The sequence below is a fragment of the Haliaeetus leucocephalus genome, unplaced genomic scaffold, assembly GCF_000737465.1.
Source record: "Haliaeetus leucocephalus isolate CR32 unplaced genomic scaffold, Haliaeetus_leucocephalus-4.0 Scaffold871, whole genome shotgun sequence".
In the NCBI taxonomy this organism is placed as follows: domain Eukaryota; kingdom Metazoa; phylum Chordata; class Aves; order Accipitriformes; family Accipitridae; genus Haliaeetus; species Haliaeetus leucocephalus.
In genome coordinates this window covers 659,255-678,206 of record NW_010973307.1, presented here as the reverse complement: position 1 = coordinate 678,206, position 18,952 = coordinate 659,255, and the positions used below count along the sequence as shown (strand labels likewise).

The window sequence follows — 18,952 nt, the reverse complement described above, 5'->3', positions numbered from 1 at the left end:
CACTGCCCTGCCAGTGTCAGATTGTTCCCTTAGGAACACTCTGAGTGCTTTCTCTGGTTGTTTTGAAGTGCAATGAGAATTAGTTTTTCTATCACTTCCCTTTAGAGACTATTACACAGTCTAGTAGTTTTTGTGTGGAAACTTTCTTCAGAGTCCCTGGAAATTTTGTTTCCTAAATGATGGGCAGAAGTTTTTTGCATCCTTGTTCCTGCTTGCTCTCTAACATTCAGCATAATATTCGCTCTTTGTCTAAAATCAAATTCAAACCAGGAAGTTTTCCTATCTCTGCACTCTCATCTGGGGCTTGTTTATTTTCCTTTATGTCTTCATTTGCTTTTAGAACACCTTCCTACTAAAATCCCTTCATAAAAATGCTCCTTTCTTTTCCTGATGTGTAGTGCTCTTTTGGGAAGGATTAGCAGTGGTGCTAAGCATAGTATGCTGAGCTCTTAAAGCTGTGGAACTGTTTTGGTGCCACAACTAAATAGCCCTAAGTAGTTCCTCACAGTGTACAAATAGAGGCTAATTGAAAGTGAACCTTTATAAGAGTTAGCTTTGTCAGGTGTGGTTAGAGTACTCCTATTTTATCTGTCTTGACCATCAAGGACAAGTAATTAATTTTCCTTTCCTTGGTATCGCTGGAATCATCTAATCTAGTGATAGCTGAATTACTTCCTGGGCAATATGCTATTATAAAATATATGTCTGCTTGCTGATACGGAAATTTCTGGTGCACATATAAATCCTGTTGAAAGAGCGGACAGGTGCTTAAAACCAATGAAGTCCTGATTGGCAAAGATTTTTTAGTTACAAATAAAATTGGAAGGACTTGGGTGCCTATGGAGTTTTGTGGGCCAGGCTCTTTGTCAAAAATATTAAGAGTTGTGAGAACAACATGAATCTTTTCAGTTCACTGTAAGCTACTTTGGAAACTAAACTGGAAACGGCAGAATGTTCCTATCTCACTAGTAGTTCTCTAGCAACACAATGTGTGTTAGTTAAAGTCAGAGTAGTATTTCCTGCAGTGGAGCTTATACCGCTCACCCGTTAACATTTAGAGTTGACTTTCTAGGTTGTGTGGAGAAGGGCAAGCAAAAGGAAATGAAAAGTGATTTTTGTTTCATAGAACAGCTGCTTCTGTCTGTACAGTACTCCCTCCCCTCAAGGTCCTTGCTTTTATCTCTTCTTCTGCAGCAAGATGAAGTATCTAGCTGTGCCACAGCTTTCATTAGCTACAGAAGAGTGATGTCAGGTTTGGCCAAATTATATAAAATGAGGGATAGTTGCTCTGTGAGTAGCCTTCTAGCCTGGGTTTCATTTATAATCCACAGCATCTGTGTTAGATTTCATAGTTAGCTTAACCTGATGGTGAGCTTTTAGTATGAAAAGAGAAACCGCCCCCATGAGTTGCACACTGAAGGATTGAAAAGAAGAGGAATTTTCTTGTATCCTGTGTATTGTAACTGCAATTTATTTCTCATCATTTCCAACAGGCCCAGGATCTACTGGCACAAGAGATGGAAGTGGTAAAGCAAGGAATGGGGCATGGAGAGCTCTCAAGTGAAGCTTATAACCAGGTGTGGGAAGAATGTTACAGCCAAGTGTTATACCTGCCTGGACAGAGCCGCTACACAAGAGCTAACCTGGCCAGCAAAAAAGACAGGATAGAGTCACTTGAAAAGAGGCTTGAGGTCAGTGTCACTTTTTTCTGCTTTTTGCACCTGCGGTTTTTTTTTTGTTTTTTTTTTTTTTTTTTTTTTTTTAGTGTCTCCCCATGTGTTTTGGTTTTTTTCTGTGTAAGAGTTACAGGTTATTTTATAAAGCATTCAGGTCTTTTGGTGGGACTCCTTTGGAAAGGCTGTTGAGGAATTCACCTGGGGAGTTCATAGATGTTCCTGAGGTGTTTAAATCACCTTCTCTCATCCTCCTCGTTTTCTTAAAATATCCCTAGAGTATTCCCACACACAGTTTCTCTTTGCAGTATTAGCTGTAACGCTGCCTATCTTGCCTACTTTATTCTCAACTGGAGAGAAGGTCAGGTTCTGCTCTTTCTTAATTCCATGTGGATTTTTTTACTGTTTTCTCGTTCTCCGCTGTTAGCAGATCAGATACCTCATCTTTGTAGTTTTGCACTTTGTCCCTGATAGCAGCCAGTATGAGATACTTCAGAGGAGGATGCTTAAAAACAATGTCTTTGTCCCAAAACTCCTCTCAAGTTCCCTTTCCAACTTAAGCTTTGGTTTCTGACTGACTATTACATACATGAAGGTCCGGATAGTCCTGAATTCTTGCCAGACTGGCATCCTCTACCAGTTCCAGTGATTCCCTCCAAAAAAAGAAAGCAATGGATGTTTGTGATCCAGTTCCACTTTATCAGGAAATAGCAGGCTTCCTTATGAATGCATTTTAAATTCAAATATTGAGTTTGCTGTTGTGCATTTGTGTAACTAATATTTTCTGCAAGTACAAAACATCAGAGTTCAGATAGCAAAGTCTTACCAATTTGTCTGCATGCAGTTTGAGTACTATGGCAGGGCAGTGGTACTAAGGGACCAAGAACTTGAAACTACATCTTTTTCTGCTGAGCTGTAGAGTACAGCATTCTCCAGTGTCAACCTGCTTGCATTGGTTTATTCAAAATGCAACAGTCACAGGCCTTAACTCTATGAGGCATTAAGATTTGGTAGGGTGTCCTGGGATTGAGGGAGTTGTGTGTGGAGAGGAAATCATTTGAGATAGTGCACTAAGAAGGAAATTCAAACCCTTTGACACTAATTTCCTTGTTCCCTCTCTAGAGTTTGACCCAAACACTCCACACAAAACACAAAAATATAAAGCTTTCGTGATAAAAAGTAAGCTGGTTTTAAATGGTTTCTTCCCACAGCACATGTGTTTGTTCAGACTTGCAGTAAGTCATTAACTGTTTTCCAAAACACCACTTTAGCCTAAAAGTCTCTTTAAATTATGCAGGCATCAGATTATTTTTTTCCATGGTAAAAGGAAACTTTTAAAAAAAAGTTCTTCTGTATTTAACATCAACATAGCTACTGTTGCTAGAAGTAAACCTCCTCAAACAGCTACTACCACAGAAATAACATGAGAGAGAGGCTGAATTTTCACTTGCTTCATACACGTGAAATACAGCGTGAACGTGTGTTTTGTAAGGTCTGTCAGTCAAGAATGTCATCCAGGTATGGACTCCACAGTTGTTAGTCAACTGCTCGGGCCAGGAGCAGTTCACCTGCACGTAGCCCAGTAGCCGAGTGGTTCAGCGTTGATGCCAGAGCACTTGCCGTGCTGCTGCTCACCCAGCAGAGAGCACCATTGCCCTGCCCAATGCTGCCTGCTCTCACACGCTCTGCTCTGCTCTGCTCTGGTTTCACAAAACCAGTATCTGAGCACAGCAGCAGCCAGCTTGCATGGCAGCAGGGGCTGGGCTGGCATCATGCCAGCAATCTGAGGGCTGTACCTAATTTGTGTACAAATGCTTTTGAAATTTAAATATCTTACGCCCAAAACTACATTAGAACTGCATTATTGAAGTTGCACAGTCAAACAGTCAAAAGTTAGGGAATGCACAAACAGCCTTACTCTGGCAGTCGTAATTTGCCTATGCATATGCATTATGAGACAGTCTTTAATTTCATGATTACAGCCTAGTGTTTCCACAGACTCATTTACTGCACAGGGTGGATGGTACTTGCTTAATGAGTAGCTATTGAATATTTTGTTTTCTCTTTATTGTTTAGTGTGTGGCCCTGTGCCTTTATGCTGTGCACTATTTCTGCAGTCTAAATTGGTTACTTCTGTGTGGGCTTTCTTGTGCTGTTGATTTCTGTTCATCTCTTCCCGATATTTAAATGAGTAGTTGGTGGTGGTATGCTTATTAAGGATATTGAAGCAAAGAAAGTAAGGTCAAGTCATCCATTCATCAAACTCCTGCTGTATTTGTTTGTTCTGTAAGTTCTCCTTGCTCTGTAGTCACAGGACAGTCACCCAGGAAGCAAAATACAAATTGGAAGTCTTGCCAAGAAAAAAAATTGGGTTTCATTTGCTACCAGCTTTGCATGGGACTCCATGGAAGACAGTTAACAAAATCCAGCTAGCTGTGTCTACTATCAGTTGCTGTGATCATGAGACTCTATGTCTTGCTAATGTAGCTGCATCTCTTCAGGTTAGCTGGGAGCTTGGAGTGCTGCTAGACAAGGCTAATTCCTGCACTTATAGGAAAGTGAGAGAGCAAGCTTGTGTATGTGTTCAAAATACCACACACCCCAATTCAGTCAGGCACCCAGGGCCAGCAGAGCTTGCTGTGCCCCCCCCCCAGCTGCAGGTGCAGTGAGAGTACGGCATTGCCTTTCACAACTCACTGTTTGTTGAGTGCAGGTGGACTCTTCGCAAAGTTAAATTTGAGCTGAAAATCTCTCCCAAGTGTGTGCAAAATGCAGTTTAGTGCAGCTCTGTTGCCTGACTTATTTAAAAGGCCCTTCTTAAAACCAAGATATACACATACAGTTTTCTAAGTATAGGTCACCAGCTGAATAATTTTTAAAATAATAAATAAAAAGTTTAGCAGTTTAATGAACAAAAAAATATACAATGAAAAAACACAGCAACTATTTTTTTTCCTAACCCATTCTCAGCAATGGCAAAACCCACCTTCATTTTAATGTTTTTCCAGGGAAAATTGTCTGAAAGCAATACCAGTTGAAATAGATATTTTAATGGGAAGTATCAGACAACCTTAATGAAAAGCAGGGATATTAGCTCAGCTTTCAATACCCCAAGATACTTGCTTGTACTCTTAACTTCCTTTGAGAGAAGAGTAGAAACTGTAAAATGGAGTTTGCCAGCAACAGAAACTGATGTTGGTCAGCTTTTGGGGCTGCTTCTTCCCCTTCATATTGCACTAAGATCATTACGAAAAAACCATGAGAGTTTAGTGATATTTGCTGGAGACAGCTGCACATCGAGTAATCACTGTCTAATACTTCCATATGGGACTGCTAACACCCTGCAGATCCTGTGCAAAAAAGCCAGCTATTTCTAGTGCTGTCTTCATTGCTCGGAGATTACTGGGTGGATTGATGGTGTGGACAGTCGTCTTTCTCTAATGGGCCTGTTTTCACTGCCTGGGTGATTTAGTGGTGGCAGCCTTGTATATGTTGACATGACATTTATCTTTCTGAAATTGATGGTGATATCACAAACAGATTTGTGCTGTTATTGATGAACTTGAGGAGGCAAAGTGGAGCAGTTGTGGAGAGCTTCTGTTTGGCTAGATATCCTGTCCAGGCATCATCAGCAGTAATGCACAACTCAGCAATAGTTTTTATATTGGAATGTACTGCTATGTATTAGTAGTACTTTTCACTTCTCCTTTATTTTGATGGTTTTGGACTCTGAGTGTGCTACTTCAACGTCGCTTAAGAGAGCTACAGGATTAGTATATGAACTATTTTGCATTACGGATGGAGAGTTTCAGGTGCATGCAAGTGAATCCCTGTGACCTCCTATGTGTCTGTGGTACAGTTTAGATTTGCTTGAATCCTGGTGGAATTTTCTGATCTTTCCAGTAGCTTCTAAAAGTCTAGCATATTTGTTCAAGGCTAGGCTACACTGCAGGGGTAGTAATTTTAGAAATGGGAGTTTTCTGATGCTCACAGTTGCATTTATTAACTGCTTCAGTTCTCTGCAATACCTTGTACTCCCTTCTTCCAAGTAATACGTTTATAAAGAAAAGCATTCCTACCTAAGATGTATGTTAAACTAGGAACCTTATCAGATGAAATGAGATGGTAGAGGCATCTATTTAACAAGCTAGTTGCTTCCCTTTGTAGTTTGTAATGCAGAAACTTCCTGCCAACATTACTTTTCCTTTGAAGACAGTTCATAATGTTGGCTTGCAACATACAAATATTTTTGAGGACTGTGGTAGTTAATGTCATCATTTCAGTTGATTGCTAAATTATAAACACTATTGAAAGTCTACAGGGGAGGAAGCTCTAGTTACACTGTATACGTAAAGCATAGTAAATTATCCATTCTTTGCAATAACCAAGATACACAAAGACGGTAATTTACCAGACTGAAGTGTCCATTTTTGCTTTTGGTTGCAGCTCAAAGTCTTCTGAATTAATTTACATTGAAAACCAGCTGCTTAGCTAGAGTTTTGTGGTATACTCTGCTGCAAGGTGTATCACTTACTAGTTTATTAGAGATTGTATTTTAGTTTCTCTCTAGTTTACATGCTTCTAAAGGTTGCAGTTTCTTTTGGATTTTCAGGTGTTCTATTACTGTGAAACACTTGGAGAAAATAAGAGAATTTATAAGATTAAGAATAGAGAAATTACCCATAAAACTGAAATGTGGTGGAATCCCTGAGTAGTCTGCTTTTATGGTCACATATATTCATTTGTACTGCATTGCCTTTGTGGAATACGCTTTTTTTAATAAGGCCTGTTGGGAATGTAGTTGGCATCAGGGGATCACAACTGAGGGTTATCAGTGGTCTTTACTGTCAAGCTTTTCAGAATCTCATAGAGCTGACTGTTAATGCAAGACCACTGTTGGGGTGTCTGATCTCTGCTTAATGTACAGTTGATCATCAGAGTACATGTATTTAGCGTAGCAGTTTTGGAGGGTATATACTTCTCTTGGGTAGCACAGGTATATGGCAGATCCCTTAAGAACTGTCTTTACCTGTGTGTGAAAACACTTTTACTGTTTACCAGAATGATTACCATGCAGTTTGTACTATAGCTAGGACGCTTTTGTGCCAAAAAGGGTCAGTGCTACTTATTTTTTTCCAGCTGCCCCCTGCCATTACTTCTGACCTTGTACCAGTGCTCTTGTAACTCTGTGGTAATCTGGATCAGTTCATTGAATTGGCAGAAAATAAATTATTTTTAGATTAAGAAGACGACCCCTTTCCACAGTAGCTGGATATCAGATCAGCTTAGCTATAATACATCACATCTTTGCTTGCAGAATTTTGGAATATTTGTGAGATCCACGATGAAGGTAACCCATAACCTATACTAAGAAAAGCAATAAATAAAAGTTTTTGTATTGCCAAGGATAACTTCTGTCTACAGTAAGAAAAAATATGCCAGAGAAAATAAACGGATTTAGCCACAAATCTTGTGTTTTCGTTCTAGCACAGGTGTATTCATTGCCTGGTTTTGAGCAAGTCCCATGAGTTCAGATTTGATACACCTTATTGTAGCCTCCTAACTAAAACAAAGCTGCAATTGCCTTAGGCTCCCTTTGGTTTTGGTAGAGACGAGGCATCTCCTGAGAGCAGCTTGGCCCACTTAAGAGTTGAATTTCCCCTCTCAAGTTTCCTGTTTTTCTCTTTTTATTACAGAGACACCTAGAGCACCTCAGGTCAGTGAAACAAAGCTAGGTCTTAATGTCTCCCTTGGTTCCTCTGTCACTGGAAAAGGAGTAATGTCTACCTTATGGGGCTTTGTAGTTTTATTTGCAAAGCACTTGTAGACTTGTGACTGAAAATCACTACCTAAAACTGCTAAATCTTTAAGTGTACTTGTGCTATCTGGAAAGTAGTTGTCTTTTCCATTTGCAGCTTGTTGAGTCGAGGTAGAGCTTTGTATCTTTGCCTGTTAGAAGTCTGGCAAAAAACCCCATTGTTCAATGTCCTTTAGGTGAATTAACTTATTACATCCTTGTTTTTCCACACAAACTACATTTGCAGTTAGCAGCTACCCCCCTCCCCCCCCCCCCCCCCCCCCATCTCCCTGAAACCTTCATCACCATGATCAGGAAGGAGGAAAGCAGGTCTAGTTTTATTCAAATGTAATCAGTCAACTCTTAGAGCAGTGATATTTCCCAGACTGCCAATTGGAACAGCTTTGGGAAACAGAACTATACTTGCGCTGTTAAACAGTTATTTTCAGAGGAAGATGCTACTAGTTGATTTTATACCAGTTCTCTTGCTATTGACTTGCTTTGGGACCTTTGGAAGGAAGCAGATGAACACTAATAAGAGGGTTCTTCATATTCTTATTTCTGTGATCTTGCCTATGAGTCTCAAATTTGTCTTCAAATTGGACCATTGTACTAGCCTTCTTCTAAGGTCATAATTTGGGGGGGGCTGGATAACTCTTTTTGTATAGAAAAAAGTCTTTTTCTGCATGTCCTCAGTACAGGATGTGCCAAAACATTGGAAATGAGCAATGAGAAAGTTCTTTAAAAATAAGCTTAGACTGCATAGCAGTTACTTCTAGTTTGGCCAGTTGCTCATAGTATGGTGGGAGTTTTTTTCCCTCCCATTGATTTCCTCTGTGGTGGTTGGTGAAATCAGGTTTCACACTTGGAAATGTAGTTCATAATGGGAACTTACGTGCTTAGGAAAAAAAGTTCAGTATTGACAAAGGTCTTCATTGCAAAAGGCCTTTGTACACCATCACTGTTGAAAATTGTGTTTGGACTGAGAAAAGTATAAATTGATACAGCCTTTTCCTGGAAGCCACCTCATCTGCAGACCTGTTGCTCTTTGAAGCCTGACCTAATATGAAGCAGTGTCGGAACCTGTGAATGTTGGGCCAGTGTGAATTTCTGCTCACAAAGTAACTTGCTTTGTTTATACTTCTGTAATAGTAGCTGCTGGAGTAGAGTACTAGTGACTGCTGCAAGCTTATCATGGGGCTTCTGCTATGTATTGAGAGGGAACCAGGCTGTTTGCTAACTTGTTGATTGTGTGAGCTTCCACAAGATTGTTAGCCTTTTCTCTGGAAGAGTCCAGTCTAAGGACTCTGGGTTTGCAGTTATAGTTTTTGAAAGTAATTACACTGTGCTCGCTGCCATATTATCTCATCAGACATAGCAGTAACCCATGTTTGCTTACAGTTAATCAAAGCTATTAGCCTGAGGTAGTTGTTGCTGTCTGTGATCTTACTGTCATTTTTTTTTTTTTTCCAGGGAGAGGTAGAGAGCTTTCAGAAAAGCTTAGTAAAAATAAATTATTTGGTTTTCTTCTTAAACTGTGCTCTTCTAGACATGTTTCTACTGTCATTGTGATATGTGGGTATCACTGATAATACTACTAGTCTTAGAAGCAATTCCCAAATAAAAATATTCAAAGTGGGCTTTAGTGTCATCATTGTAGATCAGCAGTGACTGCTAAGTTATCCAGTAACTTTCTGGATTATTCTAGCTCTAGATAGTTGGATGCTACGAGCTTCCTGTGGGAACACTTGCACTTGATGTACCTTGTACTGTCTTTACTCAACAGTCCTACCAACTCGCGTTATGACATTTGAAGGCAAGTCATCATAACTGCTGAAACATAGTTCACATGGAGACTGCTCTTGGGTTATTAGTTTTGACTGTGAGTGGAGAGAATAACCTTCTGTAGATACCAGTAAGTTGTAATGATATGTGATCTACATAACAAAGTACAATGTAGGAGTTTATGTTGAGGCTTCCCTATTAATTTGGGAAAAGGTAGCTTTATATTCCCATCAAGCTTTGAACATTTGGTCTAGTTTCAGTTGTGAAGTTACAGTTGCATACCAGCAGTGCCTTAATTTGAGGGTCACCTATGATTGAATCTTTCCGTGAAAAACTTTGTGATCCCAGTCAATTAGAATTAAATCCTACTTTGTCATCTCTTGAAAGTTATACACGCTGTCCCTTTTCGGCTGCTCTGATACTGATCAGCGCCTTTTCTCAGTGATCCTCATACCCCCTCATACATTAAGTAAGCATCATCTTCAGTGTCGCAGTGAAGTGCTGAAACTGTGTCAAGCCATGGAGTGGTTTCAGCTGATTAACTGAGCTAATGCTAGTGTTGATGTCAGTTTGATAGATTGAGCCCATATTGTTCTGCACGGGAAATGCAATTTTTTGCTTGATAGTAACCCCAAGCCTCAGTTTCCAGCAGAGTTGACCGTTACCTTTTACTAACTCGGAGGTAAGAGGCAGGCTCTACAGAGAGTCTTGCCTGGTTACACTGTAGAGAGATGAAACAGTGTTTCAAGCCAAAAAATGGAGAATTCTGTCCAAGAGCATGGAAGTGGAAAAATATTTTTAAATAATTAATGATTTTTGTTTAAAAACATGCTACGGCAGGGTGCATCATCAAGCTTGTAAAGGCAGATCACCTAAACGTGCAGAGAGGATTCCCTAGTGTTAGGGTCATCGTTGTTCCTGGGGTGGTTTGAAATGCTAGTGGAACCTGTTCGGTGGAACCTGGCATTAGGCAGAAGGCTGTCACCTTAGTGTGTATTGTCTCATTCCAGCTACTCTGACTGACTGAGCCAGCATGAGGCAAGTTCAGAAACCCTGCTATTTTAAATTAAGTTAATCCAGTTCCTGCCAGCAGAATTGAGTATGGGAGGGCCACTTGTGGGTCTGAGGTGAGGAAGGAAGGTATAGTAAAGGATTTCTCTGCACAAGCTAAGCAGCTTTATGATGATATGTTGATTCTCGAAGATCATGGAACAAGTTGTTTTACTTTTGACTATGGCTTCGGTAAGAACATGCAGCAGTTTTTCTTCCATGTTTTTTTTATCCTTCAGGGATGATTAAGATCAATTAGAAGACAAGAGAGCTTAATGCTGTTCAGGGATTACCAGAAGCTCCACATTTAATGGAAGGAAAACAAAACAGTCAGTATGGGGAAGAAATGCCCTTTGAACTGAGGAGGGGTGTCCTCAGTAGACTTAGTGAGATGAGGAATTGTGAAAATGGAGTTTTGAAGGCACTTGAGCCCTTCCTTAGGGTCAGTTTTTCTTAAATCTTTCCCAGTGGATGTTTGTTCTCATAAGCAGTCTTTCCCTGTTCTTTGTTGTCCTTAGTTAAACCTTACAACTAACCTCCTATCTAAAGTTTCCTTGCCAAATTTAAGTCCCTCTTCCTTTCTCAGTGGGCATAAGAACAGACTGATTTTTCACAATGAACTTTGGGATATTTAAAACATGTTGTTGTGTCTTTCTTCATTTTCTCTATTTTTGTTAGATAGAGGAAAAAAAAGAAAACAACCCTGTTTTTTCAGTCAGTCTCCCTTTTCTAGATCATGTTTTATAAACCTCCGATTATGTCTGTTGCTGTTTTGGTTTCTCTTCTTTGGATCTCTAGTGTAGTACTGAAAACTGAACACAACTCTGCTAGGCATGAGGGAAGGTTTTGCATAAGAGATCTGGAATGGGATGAGGCTCTCACACTTGCCCTTACATCATATATCATTTTACCCCATGTCTGTACATGCTGTTCTCGTTTTGCTATAGCTGGTACAAAAGTCAGTGGAACCAAAGCCAGCCAAGGAGCAGTACAAAATAAATAACTAAGTGGAGAAATCTTTCAAATGTCTTTACATTTTCTGCTAGGTTCAGGGGGGAAATGGTTGTCAGATTTTAGTGAAATCTATTTCTTAGCTTTAAGCAAATAATGTAGGCTACTGTTTAAACACACCTCCTCGTAACTGCTTGGAATTTTTAGCTTGGTATCTGAGCCTTAAAATTTTACGAAGCTTGAACTAAAATTATATGCAGTTGTTGGCATTAATGCAGCAGTCAGCAATTTTTAATAAATAGTATTTGTTACAAAAGCTGAGACCTCCTTTTGACCTTTTTGTAGTAGGTCCTAAAATCTTGTAGTTGGGAGGGAGGAGGAAAGGTGGTGAGTGTTCACATTTCTCTCTATAAGCAGAGAAGGAAGAAAGGGCTGTTATTTCTGGGTTTAGATACTTAGGAGGCTTTTTTTTTTTCTCTTATTCTAATTTTTACAGCAGTGAGGCCTATGATAATCCAAGATAGACAAGGAACGGAGTAGAAAAGCAAGGGATGAATAGCAGTATACAACCTAAGGAGCTCTAGTAGTTAAGAATCTATATCTAGAACAACTCGGAAATATTAAGTCCAGTTCTCATTGAAAATTTCAAGAGTGCTTAAATAATCAGGGTCTTATACTGTAATCATTAGATTTGAACTGGCTTTGTTTTTTCTTGGAGGAAAAAAATGCTTTATAACATCTCATACATTAGAACAGGACACACTTAGGGTGGGATTGATCCACTTGACTTTAGGTAACAGCGTCTGAGCAAGCAGTCTGTGCTCCCATCTTAAGTCAGTGAAGAACACTTCACTGCCATGATCAGTCTTGTTCTGAGGCTCCAGATCAGATGAGCCATGCCCTAGAGTTGCCAGTTTCCTTCCTGATTATGGAAAGACCTTGGGTGACAAGCTCAGATGTTGATGTCTAAAGCCAAGCAAAATGAATCCCAGCTGAAGTGTGTAAAAGTGCGAGACCAACCCAGTACTGCCGCTGCTACTGGTGATACTTAAGAGTGTGCAGGTAATTCAGGACTTCTGACCGCAGTTCCCTGATCCAGTCTCTTTTCTGTATGGTGGCGATAGCGCTTATAACTGTATTTCATGTTCTCAGGTACTCGGTGTTTAACATTTTATTAGAAAATTAGTTTGTTGGCAGATCTGCACTCAGGACGACAGAATAGTGGGACTTTTCTAAACTTTTTTGACCTGTTCTAGAAAAGTGACATTCTGATTGAAGTTTGATTTCACACCAGGCATGCTCTATGTTCTCTAATGCTGTGAAACAACATGGGACAACCGATCTTTGTTACGTTAGACCTCTGTTACAAACAAAATTCTGTTTGCCTGTGCATCCATCTATTCCATGATCTCTAAATGTCAGTGGCTCTCAACACACATTTTTCATCCAAGAAACAGTAATTGGAAAATAGTTCATTTACCGCACAGCTGTATTTGTTGTTGCAGTAATAGCATATTATTTACCAGTGAAGACATTTAAAGCTTTCATACTTTTCCATCAGAGAGTATCCTCACAAATCCCTAATCTATTTATTTAATTTTCTCTAGATTTATATAAATATTGAAAAAGAGGCGCCTTTCTGTATGCTTAAAGCACCTTGGGCATAGCTTAAGTCTACATTGCAAACAGAATCTGAAAAGCATAGCAGTCTGCATCTCTTTCCCCAGGAGCAAACTAGACAGCTCAGAAAGTCAAATTTCTCTTTCACTCACCCATTAACAGTTTGCTCCCTTGACCATTCACTTTGTTTACCTCTGTATCACCTACTAAAACTGTTTTAAATGAGTGAATAAATTCTTACGGAGTAGGGCAGTTTACAGAAACATGCAGCTGTATAATAGAATGTACTTCCAAAAAGTTGGACAGTTGAAAGCTTGATGAAATGAACTTTGCAATAGCTTGGGGCATAAGACTGTGATGGCTGCACTAGTCCTAGTGGCTAGGGTTGTCTGGGTGACTGTAGTCACCACTGTAAAGGACAGATCAGAAAGTATTTCATTCCCAATCAATGGAGTTTAGTTTCCTTTGTAAAAGATGATGTCTTGGGTAGTTGTAGGGTTCAAAGCAGTGAAAAGCTGCTTTTTGTTTGATCAGTGGTAATTCCTTTGTATGTAAGAATGTTCACAAGCAAAGCTTTCATGTTTAAAGACACGAGGCAAGGATAGGTGGCAATTTAGCCACTGTGGTTCCGAGTTAGGCTTTTATATTTTAACGCTTGAGAAACTTACACGTTTTTCTTTATCTCCTGCACTAATATATTTTTAACTGTGGCAAAAATAAAAATCTGAGAAGCCTGATTCCTTTTTTGTTGAGTTTGGCATCTTTTACACAATGTTTTCTGAAAAAGGGGTTTGGTTTTTGTTTGTTTGTTTTGTTGTTTTTTTTTTTTTTTTAAAGGAAGTAGCATAAAAAAACCCAACCAGGAATCTTATGTCCATATTTAGAGATGTGAAATGCTACATCTCTCCACAGTTTTGCTCAGTGGTATAGTCCTGTGTTATTTGTTGGTTTGTGATTTGGTGTTAAAAGATTTCTTTGATGCCGTCTATCAGGCTTTAAAAATGCTGATGGCTATTTCATGCTTTTACTGCTCATTTAATTTTGCCCCACCCAATACATGTATAAAAATATGCAAAGCCTTCTATTACCTTTGATATTTATAAATGTTATATAAAACATTTATAAAATGTTAACATGAGTATGCTTGTTTATTTGCGTTCTGTCCCAGTTGGCAAAATTTTGTAGTTTGTATCAGTCGTCTGTTTATGGATTATGTCTGGATTATGGTTTTCGAGGACTGATGTGGACAACTTTGGGGAAACCAAGACTTCTAAATCCAGGGTGCGCCAGGTAGTGCTTGCCAGAATGATACAGGAAGGAGAGCTTCTTGTCTAATATGCCAATTGCTTTGTGGTTTAGATACCACATTTTAATCTCATCACTTTGTCATATCTGTTGTGTACGCTATTGGGTTGTAAATTGTGGGGGTTTGCTTCTGGCTTTTGCCACTGACCTTAGGCGGCTGATTCATTGTGCTATCTCAGTATTTGTTACCTAAAGATAATCTTACCTTCTTGCTGTGAGATCCATAAGGGAAAAGCCATGTGTAAAAGCAGTGTGTTACTAGAGAGGCTAGCGGGGAGCTCCAGGTTTTTGGTATGGCTCAGGAGGGAATAATGTTGCAACATTATAGCAAAGTATTAAAGGTGAATGGGAGATCTTATAGATGGGTGAGGTTACTTTATTTTGAGACAAAACCAATTTCACTTATTTGCAGTCTCATATTCACATGCTTACAAACACTAAGATGCATAATCATGGAATGGTTTGGATGAGAAGGGACCTTTAAAGATCTAGTCCAACACCCCTGCCATGGGCAGGGACATCTTTCACTAGATCAGGTTGCTCAAGGCCCCATCCAACCTGACTTTGAACACTTAATCAAGTAATCTGTCCAGCACTCAGCTACCAAGACATTTGAATCCAAGCAGTCTGTCTGAGATGCTTTATGATGACACCAGGAGTGAAGGGTCACCACCTGTTGAGTTCTCATCATGGAACCTGGGTTCTTCTGGGGATGGTGACCATGCGTTTTTTCTTTTTTTCTTTTTTTTTTTTTTAATTTTATTTGCCTTTCATACTTCTTAAAAACAGACAGTAGTTCCTGTCTCCATCTTGTCCCACCTCTGTGAGTTATCAGGATTTAGTCTTAGTCCTTTGTCTCCTGATATGACTGTCTTGAGAAAGTGCATGCAGATATGTGGTAGGATTTAGTTACCATTCTAATAGTCCTTCTGCTGTTCCTTGCAGTGCTTCCATGCCCAAACATTGCCATTCCTTTGCCACTCAGACCAGTCTAAATGTTTTCATTATGGTTCTCTGCAACAGAGAGACAGACTCAGAGCTGTCTTGGTGTTCCCGATTGCCTTTTTACTTTATGGAATATGATTTAGATGAATCCTGTTGGGATAGGCAGAGGGACTGAAAGATGTACCTGTTTTTGCAGATTAAGAATGTAATTTTGAAAAGGAGGGACATAATATCTTTAATTTTCATTTACTAAGGCAAAGAACGTCTCCTGTGTAAGTGGGATGTGGCATAGCAAGCTATCATGTGACTTGGCTGCTTACTTAGCTTAGCAATGGCAACAATTCCTGTCTATAAAGCTGTGCTCATATAGTGTGTCATCACCCTGTTTTGGCTAGTGGACTTCACCCCTGGAATAATGTCTTCATTGTAAAGGTTTTAATCCAGAAATCTAGGTTGTTGTAAGATGTACAATATGGTTTGTTAGTAGAAATCAAAGAACTCAATCAACTCGATACAGTTCCACAGGTATATTTCTACTACTTTTTTTTTTTTCCTCTTGACTTTTGAGTTCTGGATAAATAAAATAATTCTTGGGTTCCTTCTGACAGATAAACAGAGGTCACATGACAACTGAAGCAAAGAGGGCTGCCAAGATGGAGAAGAAGCTGAAGATCTTGCTTGGTGGTTATCAGTCTCGAGCAATGGGCCTCATCAAACAATTGAATGATTTGTGGGACCAAATCGAACAGGCACATCTGGAGCTACGTACTTTTGAGGAACTGAAGAAACATGAAGATGCTGCAATCCCTCGGAGACTGGAGGTGAGATTCCTAAATGTAATACCTTAGGTCAAATACAGGCACTTTGTGGAAAAGATGTTTTTACAATGCATGGGCTCTGAGGTTCACAGCCTGAGTTTGTATCAAGTTTTTAATGGTCTTCTTTAAATTATACTTTTGGCTATTACCAGACTCCTCTGCCGTTCACTTCAAAATCAAAGATTCTGTGATATATATTAGAAGCTGGGACTAATCTACTAGTGTGTTTTTTAACTTTGTTTTTATTTTATTTCCTTGTGTGGTTTATTTTATTAATCTTCTGCAATGCGTATCGGCAGAAGTTCCATGTCTATCCTAATTTGGCTTGTTTTGTTTTTAATTACTGTTAGAACTTGGGGTAGATCTGAAACTTGTGTAAAGCCTCCTACTTCCTTAAGTCAGTGGACCAAATACCAGTATATACTACAAGAGATTCTTTTTTTCACATGTTGATTGTATTACTCCCTGAAGCTAGGGTTGTTGTGAGACTTGCAGATGGCTGGACTTTTGAAAAGCCAGTACTGAAATGGGGTTATTGTACTGATTTAAACATGGCGCTCGGTTTCAGAAGCTGCGCAGTTGTTCTGTAATTATAGTTCTGAGCCATCCTCAGAGTTCAGGCCATTTGCCTGCAGTCCTGTTGCTGGCTAACAACGTGTGCACATGTGATCTGGACCATTGCTCCTGAATAACACTGCCCGCCTTACCAGCCTCTAACTGGTTGGCACGGCTTTGAGGAGGAAGGTATCTTTCTCTTAAGCAGCCTTAACTTCAGCCTGGAATAGCAGAAACAGGTACACTGATATACCTGAAAAAAATGTCTCAGAAAAAAACTGTTCTTAGTTTAAGGATCTCCAGGATATTCTTCTCTACTTTACTCAGCTAACAAGGCAACCCTCAACCAAGACTCAGTCCTAGGCTTGAGCCAGTGCCAGGCTTGCTTTCCAAGAAATAAGTACTCATCTGAGCACAGTTTCTGTTTTGTTTTTTTTTTTCTTCCAGAAGAGAGGGTTCCATTGAGTCTCAAATCTTCTCAACCACTTTCTATAAAAAAAGATAAAACACATCAGTTCTTAAAACTGATTTTGTGAAGACAGTTTAGAAATGCTGATAGATGTGTTAACAAACTCAGAAGTGATTAATTGATTTAGTGAAAGTTAACAGTAAAAATATATTAAATAGCTACTAATAGCACCTGGTTTTAGTAAATGACACTTTACTCAGGGCTAATCCTCAGGATACATTTACTGTCTCTTCTGATAGAAGAGTGAAGGGAGATCAAATGAACTAGCAGCTGGCAGTTTTAGAACAAGCAGTAGTTCTCCTTCATGCACTGTGTAGTTAGTGGAAGAAGGCCTGTGGAAGGCCTTGTTGCAGGATGCGGGGTTAATTAGGAGGGTTACCCAAAGAAGGTTTTGAACAAACTCATGGAAGAATCCATGGATAACTGTTAAATACAGTGCACTGCTTGTGGCACGTTTCCAATTTGAAATCTCTCCTTTTGAAGAATTTGGTATTAACTGCTGTCAAAAACAGGGTAAGATACCTGACATTTGAAGTAAGATAACTGTGATACTGATACTCTACATCAACTGCTCTGTTTTACATTTATTGCTAAAATTACTTATTTTAAATATGTCCTGTCTCAGTTCTGACCCCTTCCTCTGAAGGAGCTAAAATATAACCTTTGGTAAAGATCTTCATGGTTGTGACTGTTGGAAAAACTGACTGGTTGCTTAATTACATTTTCCTTACAGTGTCTGAAGGAAGATGTGCAGCGACAGCAGGAGAGAGAAAAGGAGCTCCAGCAGAGATTTGCTGACTTCATGCTGGACAAAGAGACTTTTCAAGCAAAGTATTAAAGCACAAAATTCCATTTGTCACTGATGTAACATTTTTGAAGTGTACAGATACTTCTCCAGCAGCTTTTGCCATCAGTTGCAGAAATCAAGTCTAGTCTGCTGTTTGCATCTTGTCAAGTTTTGTTCTTTTAATGGACTATTCCAAATGCTCTAGGTATGAATGGCTTTAGCCAGTACTAAAAATTGGATTAAAATGTCCAAAATTTTATTAAAAGGAAAAAAAAAATCACTCTGGTATGATTCTAGCCATGTCTTCATTTGCTAGGGTTATCACATTATTCCTAATGTTTTATCAGTCTTAAGATGTGTAAGATACATGTGTGCAAAATAATGTCTTTTGAATAAACCTGGAATGTTAAAAAATAATGAAGAAATAAAACACCTGTCTTTTAACTAAAATTGAATCCTCCCCTACCCCAGGCCTCTTTCGTGTTTCTGGTAAATTGTCTTTCTTCCCTTCCCCTGCTGCTGCTTTCATTTTCCAGGACTGTAGTTTGTAATAGGAAGGACCTGTGCAGGATAATTGTGGTCCGTGTAATACCCTGTTCCCAATTCTTCTCTGTGCATGTGACTAAACACTCCCGTTTTTATCAAGATGTTCAAATGGTCATACTGGCAGTAAGAATAACTTCACCATCCTGAAACAGGGTAGGTTTAAATTTTATAAAAGCACCCAGCATAGCCTAACGGTTCCCATAGATTTCAGCAGAAAACATACCCTTAAATTTTCTAAGTGTTAATGCTTTTAAATCTTCTGTGCGTAACACATGTTCCCTCTGGTTGATGAACCTTTTTCTGCTCGCTTTTATACAGTGGGCTGAATGACTTTGGTAACATCGCAGTTCTGCCTTGGCCCAGACCTTGTGGTTGATTGTTGCGGAGGCTATGTCGATGTCTTACACATCACAAATGCTGGAACTCAGTTGCTTGTTCTGTTCAGTTTTTAGAATTGTCCTTTCCTCTGTTCTGGCTCTGATCAGCTGGTGTCTCCAAAGCACCTCCAGGTCACGGTTTGTGAATTAGTGTAGGCCAGGGACATGGGGAATGCTCAATAAGCAGTGGGGATGTGGCCAGCCCCGATAGCTTAATTGCATGTGTCTGTGCTTGGCCTGAGTGCTTGGGAGCATGCTGTCAATGGTTAGTTTA

General features: G+C 39.4%; 1 protein-coding gene across 4 annotated transcripts in view; it reads left to right on the top strand.

Moving 5' to 3' along the window:
- CDC5L (cell division cycle 5-like) overlaps positions 1-18,191 on the top strand; it is a 35,694-nt gene extending 17,503 nt beyond the window's left edge. For all 4 annotated transcript variants that reach the window (XM_010583095.1, XM_010583094.1, XM_010583093.1 and 1 more), the window contains 3 exons: positions 1,494-1,691; positions 15,735-15,947; positions 17,702-18,191. In XM_010583095.1, the coding sequence (XP_010581397.1) occupies positions 1,494-1,691; positions 15,735-15,947; positions 17,702-17,806 (516 nt within the window). In that variant the 3' untranslated portion in view covers positions 17,807-18,191. The remainder of the gene's footprint in view (positions 1-1,493; positions 1,692-15,734; positions 15,948-17,701) is intronic.
- The last annotated feature ends 761 nt before the right edge of the window (positions 18,192-18,952 follow it).